Below are 24,904 nucleotides of genomic sequence, written 5' to 3' on the forward strand. Positions count from 1 at the left end.
TTCTGGTTCTACATTATTAATATAATTATCGGTAGTAGTTCTCTCCTAATAATTTTCGAGATATTTTTAGCAAAATTTTTAAATAAGATTGTTCGCGAACGAAATATTGGTCGTCGTATATTATATAGTTAATAATCGAATAACCTTCTAATTCGCGATAATAAAGTTACCGGAAATTTTGAGGCCATTAAAACGTTGTTTCTGAAGTTCGTCGAGGCGGTCCGTCGCGAGATGAATTCGCTCGGAACTCGCGCGCCGGTAATGGAGGGCCTTCCGTGGCGAATCGGCGGTGCGATTTAACGTCTTGGGACGCTTAGTTAGCGAGTCGTGGCTCTGCCTCTCGTTCCGATTACACTCGGAATAAATATCAGCGACGAGGATTAACGGCGACAGCGAATTCGATGCGACGATCCGGCATGGTACGAGTGCCGTGGCCCTTAACGAAGAGCGAAGATCCTGCGGGATCGAAGGATCGATCGGGAATCCGGAGGTATACCGGCGCGGCCGCGCCGTCGAGGCGTGGAAGAAAAATGTCTGCCGTCGGCCGGGACAATAAATCCTAACTACGCCGATAAATGTCCACGCGCCAATGTTTGATGGTGAGCCAGTGATAATGGCCGACGATTCGGCGATAATCCGGTCTAATCCAAGATATCGGCACTGTCTGATTATTTATCACGTCGCGGAAATAAAGAAACTCTCTCCTCACGCGCGCTCCCTCCGTCGGGACTGTAAATCATCATTTCAATTACGGCGCGGCGCGGCGCGGATTCGTCGGATGAACAATAAATATCATCTCTCTTTCTCTCTCTCTCTCTCTCTCTCTCTCTCTCTCTCTCTCTGTACCTCCTAACGCAACAAATTCTCGCACCTATATATGCACGCTTACGCAACAACATTCGACTCGAATAGCTACGCACACACCTGTGCTTAATTGCCCACATTTCTCTTGTCTCCTACCGTGGATTCCAATCCGCATATCGAAAAGACTCGATCGATACACGCCTTTGCCTTGTATCCAATTATCGATATATCCGTTGCATTTACTTGTCATAATAATAATAATATCCACCTTCGGACAGCCCGACTCTGCGAAAATTATAGGTTTCTCCAGTAACAGCAAATAAGTTCCTGGTCGCTACGAACAGGTGCGCGTGATACCTCTCGCTGTAGCTTTTCTATCATCCGTACGGATAACCATATGGCAATTTTCATACGTTATTCGCGCAGAGATAATCAATGGTAACATTTATGCGCAATCCGTAACATCCTCGAATCGTTTTCTGTGGAGATCTACGAGGCAATCGCAGGTCATTGCTTTCGATTTTTACGAGACAACGATCAATCGCTGATCCACTGTTGCGCGAGGAAACAGGCGTGGTCCTCGTTACTCCGTGCCAGCCCGAACCGTGGAATTTTTTTTAAAATTCACCATTATATTCGTTCGCTCGAACGAGAGCCTGTCTCGATCTCCATTATTTTCAACGACATGAAAAAAGAAGTGAAGTAAAATAAGGAAGGAGGCGAAATCACTGCCATCTCGTTTGATGCGCTTTCTTTTTACGTTGCTTACGACAATCGTGTCATCTTGTTGCTGGTTCATTGAATCGTGACATTTTGTCAAGTTCGTCTATAAAAAGTTAATCTCGAATATAAATTTTACAATGCGATAAAAGGACCCTTATATAATACAATAATGTGAAGCAATCAAGAATAATTGATTTAACTTCGTTTCTTTCGTTATCTGTCGAACAAACGAAAACGGGTACCAGCAATCGGAAAGATGCGCGAGTACTCTCAATCATTTCGGATTCTCGTACTCTCATTATTTCGGATCATTAAGAATGATATTTGATGCTTGTATTTTTAATAATGATTCAAAAAAAAATTAAAAATTTCTCAAGTGTACGTTTAACCTGTAAAGAACGGGACCTATTTTTAGGCTCCACGAGAATCGCTTATTTTTCGTAGTATAACACTTTAACACATATATAGAAGTTATAAATAAAAATCATAAAAACTCATGAAAAAACTTGCTCGTCCTCTAAAGGTTAATATCTTACAAGTTAGCCTACAATTTTTACTATAGAAAGCAGCAGATTGCATTTCATCGAATAGTCTTTCGATATTGATTGTTTCTAAATATTTCTCTTTTGATATATACTTGATTTATTCTCTCTGGTATTTTTTGGAGTGTTTTACATGATAGTCATATTGTCGTTGCCATTATTGAAAGTTGCTTTTAAAAATAGATCCAACGATATTAAAACGTCAAACATTGTCACAGAAATGGTGCCCCAATTTTGTAAACCGCTTGCCTGTCACTCAATCGTTTCAACAGAGTTGAATCCTTAATAGGCATCGATCGACTATAACAGTGCCAATTGAAAGATCTCAATGTGATAACAAAGGGAAGTCGTGCAAGTAGAAAATGCACGTTTTCTCTGCACTACGAAGCGTGATTTAGATCGGACTGATCACACTTTAAATCAAGTACGATGAGCTCGTTTGATCGAGCCTTTTAAAACTTAGTTTCTAAAGACAGTTAAAGGAATATCAATCGAGAAATCGTCACATATTAAGGAAATTAAATTTTGAAATGTCATTAAATTTGTTTAAAACGTTTAACTTTTTATATTTGTATTTTGTACGAATTATATTTAATGGAAATATTTTTCAAGTATATCGTTCTTTATTATTGATTTTTTATTAAGTATTATAATAAATTGGGCAATATACTATATCATTTTTGGCGTTAAAAAGTATTACCGTCTCTTGAACTTTTCACGAGTCATCTTAGAGATATGTTGTAATATGTAACATTAATCCTATCCTCGTGCTATTCTTAAAGCTATCAGGTGGAGCAATTTATTACGACGTCCGAAACACGTTAGAGGAAATGCTCCAAAGAAAGTGTTAACAAATATACGCGCGTACAGGACCACTCGTCACGGTGTCGCTCCCGGACGTGATTAACGACTCGTTAAATATTAACGAGGTAGCGACATTTTTCGCCACAGGAGAGCTCCCGCCGTGTAATTACCAAAAGTTTCGACACGACACGACGCGCTTCCCTCACAGAGTGCGAATTCTTGGCTGCGAGAAGGCGCTAAGAACTCATCGAGGCGTCGTTTGAACTTGGTACAAAGAGCCATGAAGCAAATCGTCTAGACGATACATGTGTCGACGGAGGTGTTGGCGAAAGGATACGGTGATGTCGCCGTGAAATTACGGAGCGAGGAAGAAGATATACAGACGGCGGAGAGGACAAATAGAGTAAAGAATCAATAGGTAAGACAATTAGATAGCTATATCCGTGTGCGTCTGTATAGATCGATAGATAGTGAGACTAGAGGAGAACGATAGAAAGAGAGAGTAGGAAGTTCCTGATCCACGAGGGCAGATATCCGGACGGGCCTCTCAATTAAGGGATCGGAAGTGGCTCTGGGCTAACTGCGCGCAGAGTCTTTGTTCTCTCTCGTCCTCCCCCGAGTCTTCGTTTCCAAGCGGGTCTACTATCACGTGTCACCGTCCATTGAGAGAGGAGGACGAGAAGACGATCGCATAGATCTTATGGAGAAGAGGTGGGTGGAGCACGAACCGTCTCTCTCTCTCTCTGAATTCGAGGGGGTGGCTCGAGTTCGCCTTGTTAAGACGCGTCCAAGTCCCTTGCAGTGACACGTAGCCGACCTGACCCTGTGATATTTCATAACCCAGACGACGGCGACGACGACGATACGAGAGACCATCGCACACGTGTGCTGCCCACAGACGCCGCAATTCGCTCTCACTGTCCACCACCAACCGGGCGCTGGCTGTCCGTGTGTTCGTGTCGTACGTGGACATGTCACACGTGTCAGACGGAAAAGCCAGTCAAATTTAGCAGGGCCCGACAGCCGCGCGAACTCGATCTCCTTCATTATTCCACTCTGGCTTATCTATTGTCTCTATTTCCTCGTTCATTATTATTCCTCGATATTAATTTATTTAATATATCCGGTGTAATCTAATGTTCAATTTAGAAGTATTTATACACATCGACGCTTACCTAAATATCTCTCTAAAGATTCTTCTTAATATTTCTTAATAAAATCAAAATGTGACATATTAAAGTTTAGAACATCTATATTTGAGAATGATATAAATGAAGATTGTCATCCGAGATATATTCTTAGTCAACGGGAATATTTCACAGTCAATTAAACGCCAGTAAAATGATTTATATATTGAAGCGGCTGTGTTTCGCGAACGACACGCCGAATTTTCTCCGACGGAATATCCGCATTCCTCGGACATCTAGATGCCTGCGCGTCGTTAGTCGGATACCCTCCGCCAACTTCGTCGCCAGTTTACGCTAACAAGGCGTCTACATGTCGTGTCCCCGCGACATCCTGTACGCCCAGCTATTTGGCGCGTCGACCGTGAAGCGTAATAATCGAGAAACGACACTGACAAAGTGTCGAAGTTCCGTAGACAAAAGTCTCATTCCGCCAAAGGGTGTTTGCGCGTAAGCGCCCGCGCCGCGCCGCACGGGAGTTGCGAAAGTGCTGATCGATGCCGACGACGAGTATAATCGATGAGCGCACGCGACAATAATAGATATCGCGATCGCCGGTGTCCGGCGGAGATTGTCAGAGTTCGGTCGAGAAATCGAACGCTCAGCGTTTTCTTCGAGATAGGGCGAGTGTGCGCGCGCGCGCGCAGAACGGAACCATTACAGCTTTGACTTTATGGATGATATATAGCGCGTCGAAAGGAACGTGTCGTTTTAACGAGCAGATTTTACGGCAACGTGCACTACCGAGTCCGCCTGTGCGGACCCTGCGAGGAAATGAGTGTGTATCGGGGCCCTCTCGCAGAAGCGTAAAATTCGTGCATAAGGCGAAACGGTTAAGTGCTGCGAGCATAATGAATACTGTTATAAAATACAAGCGCGGCATTATACACAGAAATGCGCCTGCAGCTTCGTGAAACGGCGGCAGGTCAAAATATTTTTATGATACATAAGTTTCTCGCGAAATGCTTTGCAAATGTATAAACTATATATGTAGGTACGTAATGTTCGTCTTCCATTGTGATGATTTCATTACTTAAACATGCATTCGCTGGTGGAAAATATAGAAAGACTGAAGTAAATAATTGAATGCATTATAAATGATTCTGGAGTGCGAACGCCAATCTATTATCGAAGAAGAAAAAAGTTTCACAACTAAGGAAGAAAGAAAAGAACTTCTTGTGGTTTCTAGAGATTCGCGAGAAATACTTCGTCCACACACGTAAACGGGACACTTCCCGTAATCTTATCTACTTCGTTTACGAACGATTTACGAAACGCGCGAGGGTCGAAGAACGCAAAAACTGCCGCTTGTTCAGCTTTAACGAAAGGCGCGATAAATGACTGTGACATAATTTCACGGGACCTACATCAAGCTACTAACAAGAGTCAAGAGAATCTCAGCTTTTTTTCCTTCGCTAACGAAGCACTTTCTCATTCGTGGTATACTCGAGTGGCCGATCGAAGGTCGGTAGGCGAGATGCATAATGGGAAGTGGTGGCCACGGCTTTAAGAGCGAGATGCCTCGGAATCTCTCGTACACGGCAGATCGACTATGAGAGATAAAGCAAGAAAGAGAAGAAAGTAACGAGGCGTCCAATTATCAAGGCGCGGTGTGACTCGCCACCTCTTTCTCTCTCAGGGGAACATCGCGGTAATCCTCTAGAGCCTAGAAGCACATTTTTCCCATCCGGGGACACGTTATAAAGATGATTTCCCTTTCTTCTTTCCTCGTCGTTCATCCGTTCTGTCTGCGCGCATTGCAACTCGCATTCACGCTCGCCTCCTCGACGAAGCGCGGAACGACGCGAGTTTTATTCAGTTTCCTGTGAATCTGGCGCGAAGGAGTCCTATCTACGAGTCACGCTAACGATTCTAGTGAAAAGTTCCGGCGCGGCGCGGCGCGCAGCGGGGACGAGGAGTCGGTTGAAAATTAAATAATTCCGTGGCGTAGACGGCTCCGGATGCGGGCTCTCGCTTACCGCAGACGAGAAAGAGCCGTGTTGTCGACGGAAGTCTGGCAAGTCGGCTCCGATGAAAACCACGATGAACGCGCTACTCCGCCGACACGAGGTGGCGATTGTTGACGGACCACCGGGTTCTCGCTTTTCGAATTGTATCGTGCTTAAATAGAATCGTTGAGTTTAAACTTACTCGTCCGTACGCGTTGGATTACAGTTCACTCACCGTCGCTGAATGGTAAATTTTTCGTAGCCATCGATTCAAACGTCTTACGTCTTGCGCGGCGCGAGCATTAAGTTGTTTCGAGACCTCTGATTAGAGAGAAAAACTTTTCGCCTCCGTATTTTTTATCGTCCGTAATTAGCTGCAAAGCGCGGCTCTCACGATCGCCTTCCTATTCGCACGAAGCTGCGCTCAGGGTTTCTCGTATGTATGTCGTGACGGCGAATGACATTATTTATTCGCGTTTAGATTAGCGCGACACGTTTCGCCGCGCGTGAGCGAGTAACGAGCAAAGTCACGTTTATTCGCAGACATCACGTAGACGACGCTCGACGTGGATTCCGGTCGATGTTACGCGGCGACCGTACGATTCCAATGCGGGACGATGCGGTCGACAATTAGAGGGCGATCGGCAAGTCGGCGCAGGTGTCCGCTAATTGGTCTCTAATTGCCGCGATAAGTCGCCCGGTTTCGCCGAAACGATCAGCATCCTCGCAGTGATCGTTCGTTTCCGTTCGGCGAAACGTGAGCGAACTACCGGCCGGTACTTTCGCGGCACGTTTTCTCGTCGGAAGTTTCAAATAGAAAAAGGAACGCAATGGGTATACCGGCGCGTTCTTTCCATCCGATCCTTTCGCCCGCGCTACGCCGCGATCAACGACGCGATTTTCGAGAAGTACAAACTGCAAAGTTTGGTGGCTCGTTAGTGTCGCATACAGACCACCGCCGAACTCCTATATTTGCTCGCAAATTTCCGTCAGACGCCTGAAATATACGTACCAACGGGATACACATCCGGGATACGTATTTGTTTGCTCGCGGGCGACCTCTACTTCGAAACTCTTCTGCAAAACTGTATCTGCTGATTAACGTATATCGAAGAATAAGCTCGTTGGACCCGACGGCATGAGAGGCAGCGGATATAATAGTTATATTTGGAGGAGTGCCAACGATCTAGTTAGCGCGAAATTATTACGACGGAAGGAGAATTTTTGTGAACGCGTTTCAAATTGTCGGCACGTCTCTCGAATGTATATTACGTCCTAATTACTGAAATTTTCCTCAGTGTCAGTGACAGATATTAATTTTTTTTCTGATCATATAACACGGGGCAAAATGAGTATATGTAGATGCAAAAAATTGCCTGTTTTAATAAATATCACACAACCTCGTTCTTCACGTGAGATAAACGTTTATAAAAGGAGCAGTTGAGAGCATCGTTTACATATGCAAACTTCCCGTCGGATTATTTTACAACGCGCTTGGTTTTAAATTAAGGACACTCAGTTAATTGCGGAATGTCAACGCGCCTGAGATTTTATTAACGCGACTTCCGATTTTAGGGTTTCAAAGCCTCGACAAAGGCGTGTAATATCGTTTTGTTTCGCCTCGTCAAGTGCAGGTCGTGAAAAGAAGGGAGCGTAGTGTCCTCCGAGTTGCAGCGTAACTCGGGTCCCGAGGGTCCCCACATCAAAGGATTATCCCATAATTAATAACGGAGGTGCGACGGATGTGTGGTGACCGCTGACGAAAAGTTGCAGGAGGAGGACCGGGCGATCTTTTCCCACCCGTTCCATCTCTTTTTTTCCGAAGCAACGGCGGGCGGCATTGCCGGATTGTCACGTCCTTGCGTCACCCAAGATGTATGGGGATTAACCCGAAGAAGAGAGTCCTGATCCGATTACCACGTGTCTGTCGATAACGCGCCCGACGCGTAACACGGACGTTTTAAAAATTCAACGACGCGCCCGCGCGCCCCAACTCTGTCTCGAGACACCTAAAAGCGTCGCGATAAGAGAAAGATCTTCGCTTAAGAGCGTTCCAGCTCGTGCCTTAAATCCTTATTGCAGGCTACGCGAGTCGAGCGGAGATAAAACTCGACACCATGTTTGCGTTCGAGATTACGGCCGCGGCGGGATCTCGAAGCGTTTGTGTCAGAATCCGTGGCGGAGTTTGTATTTCGCTCCGCAATCAGCCCGAACCGCGGTTAAAGCGAAATTGAAGAAACTTCGCAGAGGGAAAAGGAAGCCCAGGGTAGAAAATCTAAAAACAAACCGTGCGGCTGGAGTGCGGGGCCGTTCGTAAACGAATTTAATTGTTCGGAAGATAGATAGCAGAAAGTTGTCTCGCGTGGAGTACACGTTCCGCAAACGCATTGCCTCCGCTTCTTTCCTTCTTGACTGGTTGCGTTGGTTGGCTGAGCAGAAATATGTATCGAGAGATAGTATATACGAATGGTACAAAGTAATTATACGTCGAAAAATGTGAGACAAAAGTTTTTTATTTTGAAAACGAAGATGCCACCGCAATTAACCGCAATTTTTTATAAACTCCACTGCAATGCGGCGCAGAAAATAACTTGGCAAACTAGAATAACTATAGATGCGCGTTAAACAAACGGTAACGATAACGATAATGATGACTATAATAATTAGCAGACCGTGTTAGTGCTAGCTAGCGCAGTTTTGACGTTTCATTGCCTCTGCTCATTTGGAAAAGTAAGCGGCTATATAATGAATACAACCTGCACACCGCTAAGGATTGTGTGTGAAGCGAAACAGTAGAGTTGCAGGTCAAACGCCGGAGACAAGCGCATGACGTGATTAAAGATTCAAATTTTATTAACGATCATGGACTGGAGGGTGCGCCCTGGCAAATTGCCGTGTAGTTCGGGAAGACAAACGAAGCGGGAGGATTTACATTCGGCTCTGATCGATAATTAGACGCCCGCTTAAGGTTGCTTCGTGCCCCGGAGGTTGTTTGTCTCATGACAGAAATCTTATGACGTGCGCGGTCCCTCCTCTACGCTGTTTCACGCCGCTATCCCATTTGTTCCACCCACCGGCTTAACCGATCCGGCCTACGATCGTCCGCGCAATATAACATCCAAAGTAAAATTTATATACCACCGTTCTACGAATGAACAAATGTCACGAAAACCAAGCGCGGCGGCTGAGGTCCGAGATTCGCGGACGATTAGCGGATTAGCGGGTGAGCCATGGATGTATAAAGCAAAATGTATTCGCTGTTGGTGCATTCCATGTCAAACGTGAACTCTACTATATGTTGAAAAATGCCCAAATATGACTTAATTTAGTAGATAATATGGTGAGATACGCTAGCAGAATTTGTTCGTAGTTTTAACGTTACCTTGATAAAATTTTGATAGAACTTGTGACTTTTAACATACGACAAAATGTTAAAATTCGTTTACTTTTAAAGTAGGCCGAAATCGTTTTCATGAAAATTTTAAAGATTTCTTCATGAGGAGATAGAAATGAACGAAATTATTATTTTACAATAATCATTTATCATTAATATGTCACAAAAAATTTTCTAAAATTAGTCAACGTTACGGACTGTTAGCTTTCTGCTTTCTATAGAGATACTTCAAAAAATTACAAATTCGCGTTCGAAATAAAATCACATTCCAGAGATAAATGGTAAAAATCAGAGATACATCTTCGTATAAGTTCTTTTCCTAAGTACACTGAAAAGCGACTTATCTTTCAGAATATGTTCACTATGTATTCAAACTAAATTCACATCGCTTTTCGTCATCTCGAGATCAATTTATTCTAGAATTCCCACGGATATTCAAGAAAGCAGAAATTGGAGCAAGAGGAAGAATATTTTGATCGCTAAAACCGCAAAATACTTTTAAATTAATAGAAAATAATAACTATTTTATTACATTAAAACAGAGTTTCAAAATAATTTCTTTATTAATTGAGACATTACATCGTCTTAGAAATGGCAATCGTAAATTATTGACATCGTCGTGGTAAAATCATATTGAACATCAACTAGACGAAATTCGTATTCTAAAAGAAAATAATTAAAATTATATTCTTACTAGTCCAAAAATATATGTAATATTATTACTGCTTTTATAAAAGCATTTAAATTTTTTGGCTATATTTCAAGATTCCGCACATTAGCGGAATCAAATTTGCAGAGAAAACGTTGTGGGAAATAAATTTTTTTAAAGGACCGAAGTGTGTATGTTCTAGTGGAGAGCACATGGTCGAAGACGTTTCAGGGAAACGCTAAAATGCCATCTCACATATAAGAGGACGGCCAAGTTGCCTCTTCCAATAGCATCAAACTTCAATTCACCTGGAATCGCGTTTCCCATCATTCAGGGTGAACGTTAATAAGAACCTCACCCCGGCATTTCACCGAGGTCGTTTCGCGCAGTGCCCGTCGAAGGTCGATAATCGCGCGAGCAGAGAGAGAGAGGTGCATCGCGCGATGAGCGGAGGCGGTCCGAGAGGAAAGGTCGAGTTCGAGAAGTAAAGTCCTTCGTCGTTGGGTATCGATACTCGGTCGGTGGGCCGGCCCGGGGCGGAAGGGCAAAGGGAGGAGGGTGGAAGAAACGCAGCCGTAAATCGCGCGGTGTAAATGACTTTCGCCTCGTAAAAGCGGAGGAATCTGAGGAACGGAGGGTGGCCGGTGGAGAGGTCCGGGGGCCCTAGCGGCATTGCACTGTCGATTCGTTGCCGAAGTGCCGAAGTGCCACGCGGCGCTCGCGGCCCTTCGTGTCGCGCATCGCGAATGTCGGCGACAATGATGACAGCGGCGATACGGGGATCTGCCGCTGCCATGCAGCCACCGTCACAACCGCCCGCAATAGCGCTATAACTCCGCGGAGTTTATGCCGCGGCTGCGACGCGCTGACGGCACGGCGCTAAACCTGGCGTTATACGGCTGGACGAATCTGCATAATGCCGGCCTCTCGTAGTACGCCACTATGCGCTTAATTCGCCGCGGAATCGTCGGGCGGTATACCGTGCGCGACGACGATACCACGCGACGTCTACACTCGTGTAGCACATGCGACGCACGCCGCACGCGTGCGTCGCGTGCAACTGCACAGTACGAACAATGCGTTATTAATGCCATGTGCTAAAAACACGAAAATATGGAATTGTACTGTGCAATCGTTTGAATATTCTTTCTGACGTTAAATTTGGGAAGTTTGTGTTTAAAATACGATGAAATTTTGCGCTGAATTATCAAGTTAAATGCAAAAATTAGGAATATAATTTTTTAAAGAAAGAATTAAGCACAATTTATTTTTTTTTTTAAACAAAGATGTATAACTTGTTAAACAAATTTCATGCTATATGTATTTTATTTTAAATAAGCAAAATTATGAATGGCTTGTTTGTGCAAAAATGTAAACAAGGATATTACACTAGTATGCATATCCTTGTTTAGCGTACCATTTAATCCTTAATAAATTAATAATAAAAAGGTTATATATTGAAAAGTGATTGCATTAATCCGGCAATTTAATACTTTAATTTCACTCTCTTTTAAAACTTCAGATAGAGATTTTAACTGAAAACGGAATTTTTATTAGAAATTAACTTAGAAATTAGTTCAGTCCCCTTCGTATTCTATGCAAATTATTCATTGTGCCGGAGGCGATCAGCGAGTAGTTTGCACAAAGTTCGAGCAACGGTGAGATTTGATTCTTGACTGTAATTCAGTATCTTCTCATTTGAATATGTGCGAGATGCCTAGAATTAATAATAGTGTTTACAAAGAATTTTCAAATAACTGATAAAAACTTTATTGCAAATATTCGTGAATCAATGCAAATATTATTTTCTGTGAATCATAAATGATAACTCTTTTGTTCACATGTAATAAAGTGCATATCTTATGAAGTAAAGAAGTTAAACGTTATAATTTGTTTTGTTAATGTAATATAATGCTACCAGGATTAATATTAAATATCTCGTTAAGATCCAACGAATAGCCGGATGGCTATGTTTCAGAAATAATCTGAATAACGGGGAAAATATGTTAACGAATTAACCCAAAAACCCTTTTCATTCGCAAGCTATTGTAAATAGTTTCCTAACAGCGTGCGGCGCAGCATATTTGTCATGTCTGCTTAAGAGATTAAACGTAGAGAAACGTAAGATACAGAATGTATAATAACAAGTAAATGCCGCATATAATAGCGATAACTCGTTACGGAGAATAGCTGAAGTGAAGATTTTACCAGAAGAGAGATGTATTGTCCTTAACTGCACTACATCACGTAACTATTATTCGTGTAAACGTGTCTTAAATAAAATAACTTTGACATTTCATATTATACAGTAGAGAATCATAATGTTCCGTAAATAGCAAGTAATCGAGAGAAAATTTCCATATTAACACGAAACGTAATAATTTTGTAACATATATTGCAAATAGTTTCGGGATAATAAATTACAAAATGGATAAATTAGTTACCATTCACTTAACTCGTTCACTTGAACTCGTTAAAATCTAAGCGTATATACTAGAATATCGTAATCAAGGATAATTAGCACACTTATGAGATGAATATAGAGAATGATCTGTGATATAGAGAGTATCATTAGCGATTAGTTACCTATTGTATAGCTTGGCTTACTATTGCGCTGATTTTCGATCTTCTACGGGCATTTAGCAAACGAATAGCCGTTAATTTATTGAGATTTTAATGGTTTAATAATACTATGATTGTGTAACGCTTGGTTAAGAAAACTGAAATTCATGACTCTAAAGAATATTTATATATAATTTTATAAAGTAATTCTATATTATTTTAAGACTCTGCATTTATAAATATTATTCCATCGCGATTATAATAATATCCAAAGTTAAATTTATCACACGTTTCTAAGTTACTGGCGTAAAACACTGATTAGCCTTAAGTGTGGTTAATTAAACCATTGACCTCTATTTACATTGCAGTTACTAGCGCAGCTCATGCTTAGTGACGGAGAAATAATTTATTACGATACTGAAATCATTATGCGCTTTTTTTTCCATGCTGTAGTGTACATAATAATTCAACTAGATCTTTTTGCGCGAGTTGATTTTAAGCTTCTTCATTCTCATCCCGAGTCAAACTTTGGTTAACGTCGGCAGTCGAAAAAGGTTAATGACGTTAATCACTAGAAATACTACGACGTTTGATGTCGCATCATTATAACTTGGTCGTCATTATCGTAATTTTATACGCACGAAAGCTTGGGGAGAATGATTAAGGCGTGTTCCTTTGATGGTGTTCACGAGAGACTGAATCTCTCGTCGCTAAATATGGAGCACCGATTGTAGGCGAGCAGCTGTAGCGCGTACCATCGTGTTGATGTTGCCTTCTTGTTTTATCGATAATAAGACTAAAAAGTCCACGTATACCGGGTATATTACAGAATCGTGCCACAAAATTCAATTATATACGCGTTTAAACGTGCCTCGAAAATAACCCGTTATTTTGGCATTCTTTTCTCAAAACTTTTCGCGATGAAATCGGTTATTATGATACAGGTATTTGCATTTATACTGAAACACGTCCGCTGCGAACTTTATTCTTAAACTAATAGTTTAATGTTGCATAAATATTAAACTCTCATGCGCTTCTTTCTTTAACTATATAATCATTTTAATAGTTCTTTCAATATAAATATAAATATGCAGATATCAGTTATGCTCATATTATATACGATAGGAATTCAAAGTAAATTACCGTATATGTGTGCTGTGCAATTTGTTGCTCTTTAATCACATACAAAAAACATTTTTTTCTAATGATATAATAATATAATGCATAATATTGTATTTTAATTTTTTGGACCATATTTGAATTAACATGTATTTCTATTAACTTCATTTTCTAAAGAACATACGGAATGGAGATGCGGAAACGTTCATGCCGATAATCGTCTAACAATAAGATCGATCACCGTCATGAAAAGTACACTCGCAATGAGTTTCTACTAAAAAAGGAATTGCGATACCCGTTAGCCACCGAGTCAACTCCCTTTGCCTTCTTTCTAACGATCTCGAAACGACTTTTATTGTTAGAGGCGTTTCCCAGCTCCTTGTCGTTCTGCGGTCCTTATTGGTTTCCAGTTAATCGAACGACCAACTGGACCGTTATAACGAGCGCCAAGCCAGTAGATTCTAAGAGCAAAATCCTTAGCGGTGTGATTGGTCTCATCGAGTCGCAAAGTGTATATGGCTCTCAGAACGCGAGAGATCTTACTATCCGGTTTCGACTTTGTTGAAAGGATCAACTTCGTCGTCAGCCTTCTCCTGACGGGGCCAGACGGCATTGGGGCCGTAGAAACGTCTCTCATTGTGTCGGAATCGGAACCCCAAAAGACGGGATCGCGCGTGAGAGAAGGAAAGAGGAAAGAGACGGGGGAGAGAGAGAGAGAGACGCGCAATGCGTGCAAGGGGCGGTTTTAAGCCGAAAACAATAGCGGGCGCGCGGTTACTTGCACCCCGTGTGTCAATGCCATACACACCGTAAGGCGCTTATGCGATGCACTCAACGATTGTTACAACGACCCGGACGGTTAACTTGATCCCGGCTCCCGATGCCGCAGCGTGATATATGAATCCGACGAACCATGCTGATCGTATATTAGGGGTAAACGGGATCAGCCGTCGCGGTGCATGAATTTGTCGGGCGCATATGAAATTAAAATGACGAAAATCTGGTAAGCGTACTCGTTGCTGCTGCACGAGATCTATTAGAGAGAAGAAAGAATGAGCGAATAAAGGATAACTGATGATGAAAAAAGAATAATGAAAAAAAATTGTTCCTTAAACGAGAAATTCCTTAAATCAAAATAAAGAATTGTAAGATGTATACAAGATAGAAATGTAAGAAAAATATAAGAAATATAAGAAGAATGAATTCCTACGTAAGAATGTAGAAATAACAAATTATAGAGTGACGGAGACAGAGACTAAGATAACGTAAGACACATTTGAATAATGATATACTGGACAAGAAGCATGAATAATGGAAATGTAAAACAATAGAGGATATAAAGGAACAAGATGATTTAATGTCGTACAAATGATTTACGTGACATTGAAATTGTTTAAGGGAAAGAATAATAATTGAAGTTTCAGAAATACATGATCAGGTTGCTCTAAAAATTATAAGTTTTTTTTTTAAATAATCGAAAAATTACGTTATAACGTATTAATACACATGACTATTGATCAAGTAGAAATTTTATTTAACAACGTATTGCAATTAATTAAACGTGCACTCGCTGTTATTGTGCAGTGCGCAATGCCAAATATGGAACATATGCTATTTCAACATTCTCGTTATGCTATGATTGTCCAAAAGCTTCAAGAACGAAATATCAAGATTACAGATTAGAAACTCAAACGTTCGTAGGAGCGCACAGCCGTCATCGTCGAGATATTTGCACTTTGCAGCTTCGAATTCCAGGAAATGCGGCGCGGCGACGGAGCGGCGTATACGCCAAGAGCGACGAATTTTGGAATTCGGGTCGCGTAAGCGGTACGCGGTAATTAATAGCCACGCTAGGATAGAGTTTGATTACCTTTTCGACCTTATCCGCGAGGTGTCTCAACCCCGTGCAACCTCTCACCCTCATCCTCTGTCGCTACGTTTCTTCCTCACTCCCCCCTGCTCCCCCTCTCCCTCTCACTCTCTCTCGCTCGCAGCACGCAATGCCCTTGTTCCTGTCGGCAGACGGCAGCACGCGCCAAGAAATTAGCTAAGAAACTACGCGGCGAGGATCGAAGAAGGAGGACGAGGCGAGACAATGGACCTCAACCTGGGAGGTTTTGTTAATCCTCGGTAGAAACTCGACGGAATACGGTTCCTCGCATCGCGTCGTTCGCCTGCACACGGCTCCCCGGTAGCCCGTGTTCTTTTCCCTCCTCCGGCAACTTCCTATCTCCCGCGCGTCGCGCTACGGAAGCCCGGAAGCGCTTCGTTGCAGATAGGCGAGCCGGTTTAATTCGTTTACGCCGAGAGAATTTCCGGATTCGCGGGCGCGTGGGCTGGCGACGGCTATAAAAACAGCGAGGAACGCGACAGACCTCCCCCCTTGCCCGGGTAGCATCTGGTCTTTCCTTTCCTTTTGTCATCGACCGACACGGGGCTGCTGCTGTAACTTAATTCAAAGATACGCCCGATTCGCCAAGTGTGCGGAATAAATTGTGTTGGGAACTAGCGACAGGGAAAATTCTACACTGGAACTTCTATCGGGGCCCAATTATCGCAAATTATGTTTGGCAAAATATTCGTCGCTGCGTCATTGAATATTAATGGTCGAACATGCGATAAGTGATATTTGAATCAAATTTGATGACATATAATCAGGAGATTTCACTTCGAATATGAAAGCATCAGCTTTTCTTTCTTGCGATAAATTAATATACATATATTTACACGTTTCGTAATTTTAAAATATTTTTAAACGTATCTAAATATAATATGCAAAATAAATATGTAAAAGTAAGTTCCAATCGTGAGCAATTTATGTGTATGAGATGAAAACATTTTTGTATTTAGACGGAAATACTCTTCTTTCTTCCATTTCTAGATATATGATACTTACACCTTAACGAGATATCTAATTCGATCGCAAAAATCGGCGCAACACACGTGTTCAGACAATACACACATCAACCATGACGCGAGTACCATATGGTAACTCTATCCGCGCCGTCGAGATCTACGGATCCCTTTTGACAAATTCGGTGAATCCTCCTACAGTCTCCTTCATCCATAATGTAATTCGAGACGGTAACTACTCCGGGCTTCGTAGAAAGATTATATATTCTCTCCGGGAAAAGTCTATAACCGCGCGAAGGAATTTCTCCCAGCCAGATCCTCACGGCTATTACTCAAGCGGATATGATTTACTAATAGGGCCGAGGAAATTAAACAGCGCGTTAGGTAAGAGTCTAGTCTATGAAGCGCGTCAAAGATCCTCACCTGCGAGCATCATAATGAGTTCCGACAATGGATCGGTCGCCTTTCGCGCAACACGTATCGCAATTACTATCCCCGACATTATATTACAATTAATGGAACGAAAAAAAAAAAGAAGAGCTGCAACCGCGTACGATACAGTGGCATGTAACGACATCCGCTGGGAACGGCATACGAGCTATCGAGCAATAACAAATGTTGACAAGGAAGACATCTTCCAGGGTAATCTAGATCGGGCAAGGTGTGGCCGACGTTAATAGAAATAGATGGAGATGCGTGCAGCGACTGCCGAAGAACTACATCGGCCGTGGCTATTAAGTTCATACTTCAGTGCACACCGCGCAATTCCACCACTTTGATATTCAGGACGTCGCGTGGATCTCGTGAAATTGCAAAATTACACAGCGGGGAGGAAGATGAGTTTTCTAAATGCACAGATCGTGACGACCAACGAGCATCGGTCGCGGCCATCAGATTTCTGCTAAATTAGCTGGGGAATAGGGAATTTCTCCCTATCTCTCCCGGCTTCCTTTTAACAGTTAACGCCACACTCTTCCGCTACGAGTGGAGATTGGACGAAGTCATTTCTGAGGCTACTGTGTCAAGATAACACCAGTGATTTTCTTTCTCGGCGAAATGGATCGTCAATCACATTGTAAATTACAGATTATTAAAAATTATAAATATCTACATATGTGCGGTCAAAAATTTAGTGTTTTTACATATTTCAATAATTCCCAAAATTCACAATTACTGCGAACACGGAAAGAGCACATTTGTTTTTGTCTGAAATACCAGTTTACATGTAAGAACAGTTATTTATCACGATCCAACGGACTACATGATATATATGATTTTTAATGCGCACTAATAAGTAGTCGTGCTCGAAAATATTACAGCTCGGACTCTAACCCTGATATTTCGAGGCTGCATGTTGCCATGATTTCCTGCCGTTCGTTTCTATAGAGTAACTGATCTGATATCTTAATGACGCTTGGCGTTACAAATCTCCTAACATATAACGTCGTTTCTATATCTGTCAGATCTATACTTTATGCAGGTAGACTTTATATAAGTACACAAAAATGGAACGTTATTTCTGTTACAATGACAATAAGGGAGCTGCCACGCTACGCGCGGTTCAATCGCGGATATATCGATGTCGCGGCGAAATATCGTAATGTATCGAATCTTAAGGGGGACACATCGGGATGATAACGTGACTCGGGCGTAGAAATGTCGAGACGACGCTTTGTTGTGACTTCAAGTGGGCGGACGGTGCGAGGGTATCAACGTAAACGTCGATTTCTCGGTTATTGCCGCGCATTGTGGACAATCCCCTAGCAGGTGGAAATAAAGCATCAGGCTGAGAGAGAGCTCGTCGCGGAGACACGATGGTCGAGCGTCGAGCAGGCGGAAAGTGGAGGAGGTAAATCGAAAAAGGAGAGGCCAGATGAGCAACCGTCTACACTCGAGTGTTACGGTGACGCCGCGGGCGGCGGAGTGCAATAATGTGATATTGGAAGAGTTGGAACCAGCGGAGTTAATAAAAGCGGAGAGGGCGGGAGACCGGCTATAGATGACCGTGCGATTAATCTGGCTGCTCTCGCGCCACGGCACGGCACGGCGCGGTGCAGTGCTATCAATAAATAGATCGGCGCTCTTTAGGGAGATCAGGGAGATGAGATACGCGACTCTTCCAGACGAAGCCGTTAAGGAGAGAATAAGACGCCGGAATTCGACGCGAACGCTCTCCGCGGATGTTCTACTCACGCAGCTCGGAAAGATATGACGGGAGAAGGGTGGTCGCTACCTCCTAATTACTCGCCCTTTTAAAATGAAACGAAGTAATTAAAGTTGGAGGCAAGGGAAGAAACGCCGCTCTCTCTCCGAGAGATTACCTCTCGCGCGCTCAATGAAGACTCTCTCGCGACGCGACCACCACCAGCCGTCGCCGAAACGCAGCGCGATGGGCCACGAAAAAAATAAAACGAACGTACCGACAAAATCGAGGTCCCGGTGCAAATTTGTTAATGGAACTGTCACTCGCAGGTAAATCCCGTGCTGAACTTTCCATCTCGAGACTGAAAGCTGTCCCAAGTAATTTATCGCCAGACGTTGCGGATTCTTATCAATTATGTGAAGTAAAGTCTGAAGTTCCGCACAAATTTGGACAATATAATAAAAATATATTAAAAACTATTTGATAATAATTGCTGCGGGTTTGGTGTAAGTCGATGATGATTTGGATAATTTTCTAATTAATATAATCATTATCGAAATGTAAAAGAATTACCATAAAATACGCTTGTAAGTTTATAATATTATACATCTATGCGTAATAATTTCTTTTATAAAATGATTGTAATATGATAATATGTTCCTCAATGTCACGATGTAACCAAGCTCGCGAAGAGCGTGAGAATCCCACAGCGAATTGTGCGTAAGCGCGCGTAAGAGTGCGTGCCCACGCCTTGAATGCCTCAATCACTGCGGGCTGATTGTGCGTATCCAGCCGCGTCACGTCCCCCTTTTGTGCGTACAAAAGTGGACGCGTGCTTAGGTGTGTCGGTGTGTGCGTGGCTTGAATGAGAGCGTTTAAAAGAGGGCCGAAATTGTCTCGAGACACCGACAGTGCATGAAAAAGAATGTGAAGAAGAAGAGAGAGGGAACGAGTCGATACGAGAAGGTGAAGATCTCATGGTATTATGTGTCATACAAATAGCAACTTCTTTTCTTGCAATGCAATTTGTAATTTATATGCTTATTGCTTATAAGTGAAAAATGAAAATATAACAAATATTGTATTTTAAATATTTTAATAACTATTATTTACTTATATACTATGTGTTCTACTTTGCGGTATCATTATTAGAATATTTTAAATTGTTTAGACCGTAAATATACATATATATGTTTGTAACAAGAAATATTATTAGTTCGCGAATTTCATTTGTATTGATATTGTTATTGTTACTCATGGAAGATATAGATAAGAAAATATCCTTATTGAGGAAAACAATATTCGCATTCAGTGAACCGCGAGCGACAATTGGTAAATAATTCCCAGCGAAGCACCGTTTCATTCGCGCATTTTCGCCGGTCGGTCGAGTTTTCATTTTGTTCATTGCAATTTTGTTAATCATCCTTCGTTCTGCGGTACAAGACAATTTAGATCGCGTTTCCTTCTCATGAATATCGGTACTCGCACGCAGTTCGGCTGGAAACAAGGACGGAAGTTGGAGTTGCGGGTAATTGAATTGCTCGCTTTAGAAAGGACCTCTCGTCGCCAAGCAGCAACTTTAGGGCAACACGAGAAAACTGTTTGCTCACTCTCTGTTGTATGTATCAACAATGTACGTGTACACCACTTCGCAGCTAGAATATGTTCGTGAACAAGCATGTACCTGATACATAGATAAGAGGGCCTGCATGCAGGCGCATTGTTAACGGAAGACTTTTGTTTCGAAAGACATGAGACAATAGAAGCACCAAAGCGTACCTATTTGATACGCTAATTACCACTTTGCCAAACTGTCTACGCGTACTTCAGAGAATTAAAAAATATGATTACAAATGCCACAATAATTAAGAACCTACGACTTAAAAAACCATATATGCATATTTTACCAAAATAAAATACTTAAAAGATGTAGATATAATGATATAAAATATTTAAAATGTATTTATTTTCCCCTCTCCCTCTCTCTCTTTCTTTGCAATTGTTACAAATAGCATTTGTATATTTTTGTTATAAAGTGAATTGGGGTATTGTATGCTATAAAGAGAACATACATCGCAATAATAAATATTCTTATACTAATTAAGTCTCAAGTATAATCTTGTTCATTCTATTAACAGAAATTGTACTTGCATATCTAATCAACGCGTGCGCGCGCGCCTGCCTCATATAGAGTTTAATAGTAAACATTAACGTCACTAATTGTAAGTAATGGTCGAATGCACAAAACATCGCACATTTTAGTTCTGGTAAAAATCCCAGCCAGAGATGAGATAACGTCACACGTGATCACGATATGGCCGGCGCGGCCACTTGTCACAATTTCTGAAAATGAATTAAACCGTCATTTACGACACCTGCAGCCTTGGAATTATACGACTTCCTTATTTCTCGCGCTGCGTCAACTTTCACGGGCGTTTAACACGCACACGCGCGTCACTGATATCGTGGCAACGGTGTGCGTGCGCGCGCGCTCGAGCAAATGAGTACATGAAAGATTATTGTTATTATTCCAGCCAATACAAGTCGGACGCGCAATACTCGCTCGCGGACATCTCAATCATTCATGTACACGTCCTGGAGTACGGAGGCGTCGAAATTGCCTCACAGTTGGGGGAAGAAGAGGAAGACGAAGGAGACGGAGCAGGGAGAGCGGTATCCACAGCGTCGTTCATTACCAATTTGTTCCATCCTGTTGTCGAAATTGTTCGTTACGCGCTTCCAAAGCGACAAGTATGTCCTCCACGTCGCGCTGTGAAAGAGGAATTCCTCTCTCGAGTGGTCGATGTTTGTACTTCGTTTTCGGTTTCCATTCGCGCGCGTGATCGTTAACATTTTTAAGTAAGTGTCAGATAGGACTTTAAGTAGCGACTAAATCACGTGGTATGGCGAAAATGATGTTTGTTATTTGACAACACTAAAAATATTTTAGTTGACTTTAAAGTAGTGTTATCACTGTGTATATAATTGATAGTTGTGGATTAGTATAAGTCAATAGAATAAATCACAAAATTCTGCAAGGTCCTATTCTGGTAAAAAAATTATTGATTATAGAGTTATAACTGCGATAAAAATTCGATAACAAGAACGTTCCAGTTCTCACAGTATTACACGTATAATACCAAAGTAACGATCTCACGATGAAACATTCATCTAATCATGCAAAACTGGCGGACCTAATGCCCTGGAATCGAGACATCGAATATGCAAGACGGGGGAATCCGAGCACCTAGACTGTCAGGGGAAGAGAAAGGGGAGGAAGATCGAGGGGGGGGGGGTGAAAGCCGCGGTAGAAAGGCTTTTCCCGGAGGTTAGCATCGCAATCTCCATCGCACGATTGGTGTTTCCACTTCAGTGGCGTGCACCATCACCGTGATAAGAAATGCAAGCCGTCTACACCGACGTGCAAGACGCAGTCGTTGGTCGAAAGTGCTTTCCGAGAGATTGGTAGTCGGTGGGTGGTGGTGGAGCCGGATTAAAAATTCGAGGGCGTGGAGTACGGCGGACGACGTCGCTCATGCTTTAGAGGCGAATCCGCGGGTCGATAATAGTTTCGAGTGGTTGCTGACCATTATGGGTCCCCCGCCGCGTACCAAATGAGCATTCCTTCTCGTAATTGGAGCACAGGGGGATACACTGTACCAACGAATGGCTCGGGGGAGGGACCGTGGAGCTTGAGGGATAGACAGGGAGGAAAACGAGGGATCCCAAAAGCACTCTTGGTCCGTCTGAGTGCTGCGGGAGGTTGAGGATAACGCGGGCGAGGAGACAGGGAAAGCGCCAGCTTCTGTCGGACCTCGGCAGAAGCGTCTCCGCGCTTCGGTGAACGGATGACCATTGTCGTCTGGGGGGGTTAACGCGTCTTTCATGAGAGTACCGCGGCAATGACGGAGATTCCGTTGTGCATAAGTGCACGGTCGGAAGTTACACGTGGATTTCGGAGTAACTGGAGTTTGCGAGACCGAGTTGATGCCGAACATACTGTCTCTATTGTGCATGGACTAACGTTGGGCTTACTACGTCTCGCAGAATAATTACGGAATGTCGATTTAAGGATTTGGTTGTTGAAAATTTCATTTAAATCAATTTCTATATAAAACGTAACTTTAGTAGATTATTGCATTCGCAAAAAGATTATTAATTTACTTGTTACAAAATGTAACGGAAAAAAATACTAATAAGAAAATATCATATTGTTACAAAAATGCAAAATTAAATAAGAAATCAGTTTATCAATATAGAATAGCAACTAAAATTATGCACATGCCGAAGAAAGATCACGTTGCGACTATGAAGTCTATGAATAATCTTCGTATAAATATCGCATGGCGCGGTAAATGTTAGCAGGGTATTTAGTAAGTTTATTTTGCACATCGCAAATATCTAAAGTAAATCTCAACGCTGACAAAGAACGATCGGTAATAATCGTCGGACAGAAAATCTACAAACAGCGAGTAAATGGATTCACGCCATTCGGCCGTGCTAACGAGATGTGCGAAAGTAAAACGAGGTAGCAACGATCGTTCGGACGCATTAGTCAAAGAAAAGGTGCGTTGATGCGTCGGTGTGTCGTCATGCGACGGCAGCAGGCAGCCTTGCAAACAAGAAAGGTGAGTAAAGAGCAAAGAGCACCCGAGACTGCGTGTACAAGCTACATAATGGGCTCCATCTTCAAGACGTACGCACGCACACGGTCCTCCGTATGTCGTCTGCCATAGAGAACGTCTCTCTGAAGTCCTAGGCTGAAAATTTTATGCACGGGAGTAGAAGCCCTACTACTCTCATCCATGTATAATGTACAATGACGAAGCACTACAGTTCCTTCATAATATGCCATTTTCTAGATTGATGGACGAATTTCGCCGCTCTTAACTTTGAGGCTTCTGCTTGTAGAAATCAAGATTGTTACTAAATTGTCTAAGTTCGACTGAATTGTCTAAGTTCCTCTTAATATATTTCATTGGTAGTTGAACTTATTTATTTTTAAAATGATGAAATAACAGATTTATAAAATTATTTATTTGAAAAAAATAATAGAATGCAAACGTCGGGTTAATCACGGAAAATTAATGATCGACAATAAATGAAATTTTATAATTTGAGAGTCGTCAACAAGAAATAAATGTTCGTACGTGAAGAAGGGAAGATATCTCTGCAAGGTATCTGTCGACACAATCCTCTACAAAATATAACCGTAAGGAACCAAGGAATTCTGCTCGTTCGTTTTTACGACTCATGCTTGCATCTAGCAGTCCGGAGGAAGTGGAAGCAGCATGACCAACTAGAACGATGACTCCGTAGTCTCCCAGAAAAACGACGAGTTAAGACTTTGACGCCGCGAAGGGGAAGGTGTTGAAGGTGAAGAAAGTGAGCTTATGGAAGCGCGGACTATGCTTGTAGGGAATAATGCGCGGAGTTATATGTATATACGTGTCGGCATAGTAAAGCTTCACCGTTCGCAGGACCTCACACGCCGCGCCGCAGTGGCTGAGGTCCGAGGAGGATCGAGCAGGTCCAGACGATCGTAACTCACGCGAGGAGTGGATCGTTTTGCAGAAACAAACAACGTTGACTGTGTTTGCCGCTCGGCGACAAGCGTTCCGTTGTCGCCAAGAGGGAGGAAAACGGGTTTTGTTTGATCTGTGCCAGTCTTCGCGAACGTGTCTTTTAGCCCACCGCGAACATTAGCTGTCCGTCACACCTTTTTAGAGTCCTGCGAGCAGTATATCGTTACTTAATAACTATTTAAAGAAAGAGTCCTTCTATAAAAACTGTCCTCCGTCACTGGGTTTTTACTCAACGTATATTTAATGTGTGCGATATTTTGTAGATACAATACTTAATTTTTGGGTTAATTAAACGTGAATTTTTATATAATAATGTAATGTGAATAGAGTATGTTTTCGAAAAACAAATTATACAATTTATAGTATGTGCTCACTTTCATAATAATTTTTAAAACAAAAGAATGTAACAATTTTTTCAGAAATATTTATATGCATATCGTATACGAGAAATAGAGAAAGAAGTAATTAATAATTATGAAACTTTGTGGCTCATGATTACTAATTACTAAAAAAATAATATGTGTGAAGAAATATAAATGTGTGTGTGATATATATATATATATATATATATATATATATATATATATATATAT

At 42.1% G+C, this 24,904-nt stretch overlaps 2 protein-coding genes across 3 annotated transcripts in view; one reads left to right on the plus strand and one right to left on the minus strand.

Annotated features, from left to right (window-relative positions):
• Positions 1-21,696, plus strand: part of LOC112456876 — a 48,554-nt gene extending 26,858 nt beyond the window's left edge. Inside the window, exon 3 of the mRNA XM_025019659.1 lies at positions 21,261-21,696. Coding sequence (XP_024875427.1) covers positions 21,261-21,576 — 316 coding nt within the window. The 3' untranslated portion in view covers positions 21,577-21,696. The remainder of the gene's footprint in view (positions 1-21,260) is intronic.
• The window catches only part of LOC112456875 (protein slit), a 311,515-nt gene that overhangs the window by 258,349 nt on the left and 28,262 nt on the right, over positions 1-24,904 (minus strand). The gene's annotated exons all lie outside the window — the stretch shown is intronic.

This window comes from Temnothorax curvispinosus, unplaced genomic scaffold (assembly GCF_003070985.1).
Source record: "Temnothorax curvispinosus isolate PA1 unplaced genomic scaffold, ASM307098v1 QBEX01007285.1, whole genome shotgun sequence".
Lineage (NCBI taxonomy): Eukaryota > Metazoa > Arthropoda > Insecta > Hymenoptera > Formicidae > Temnothorax > Temnothorax curvispinosus.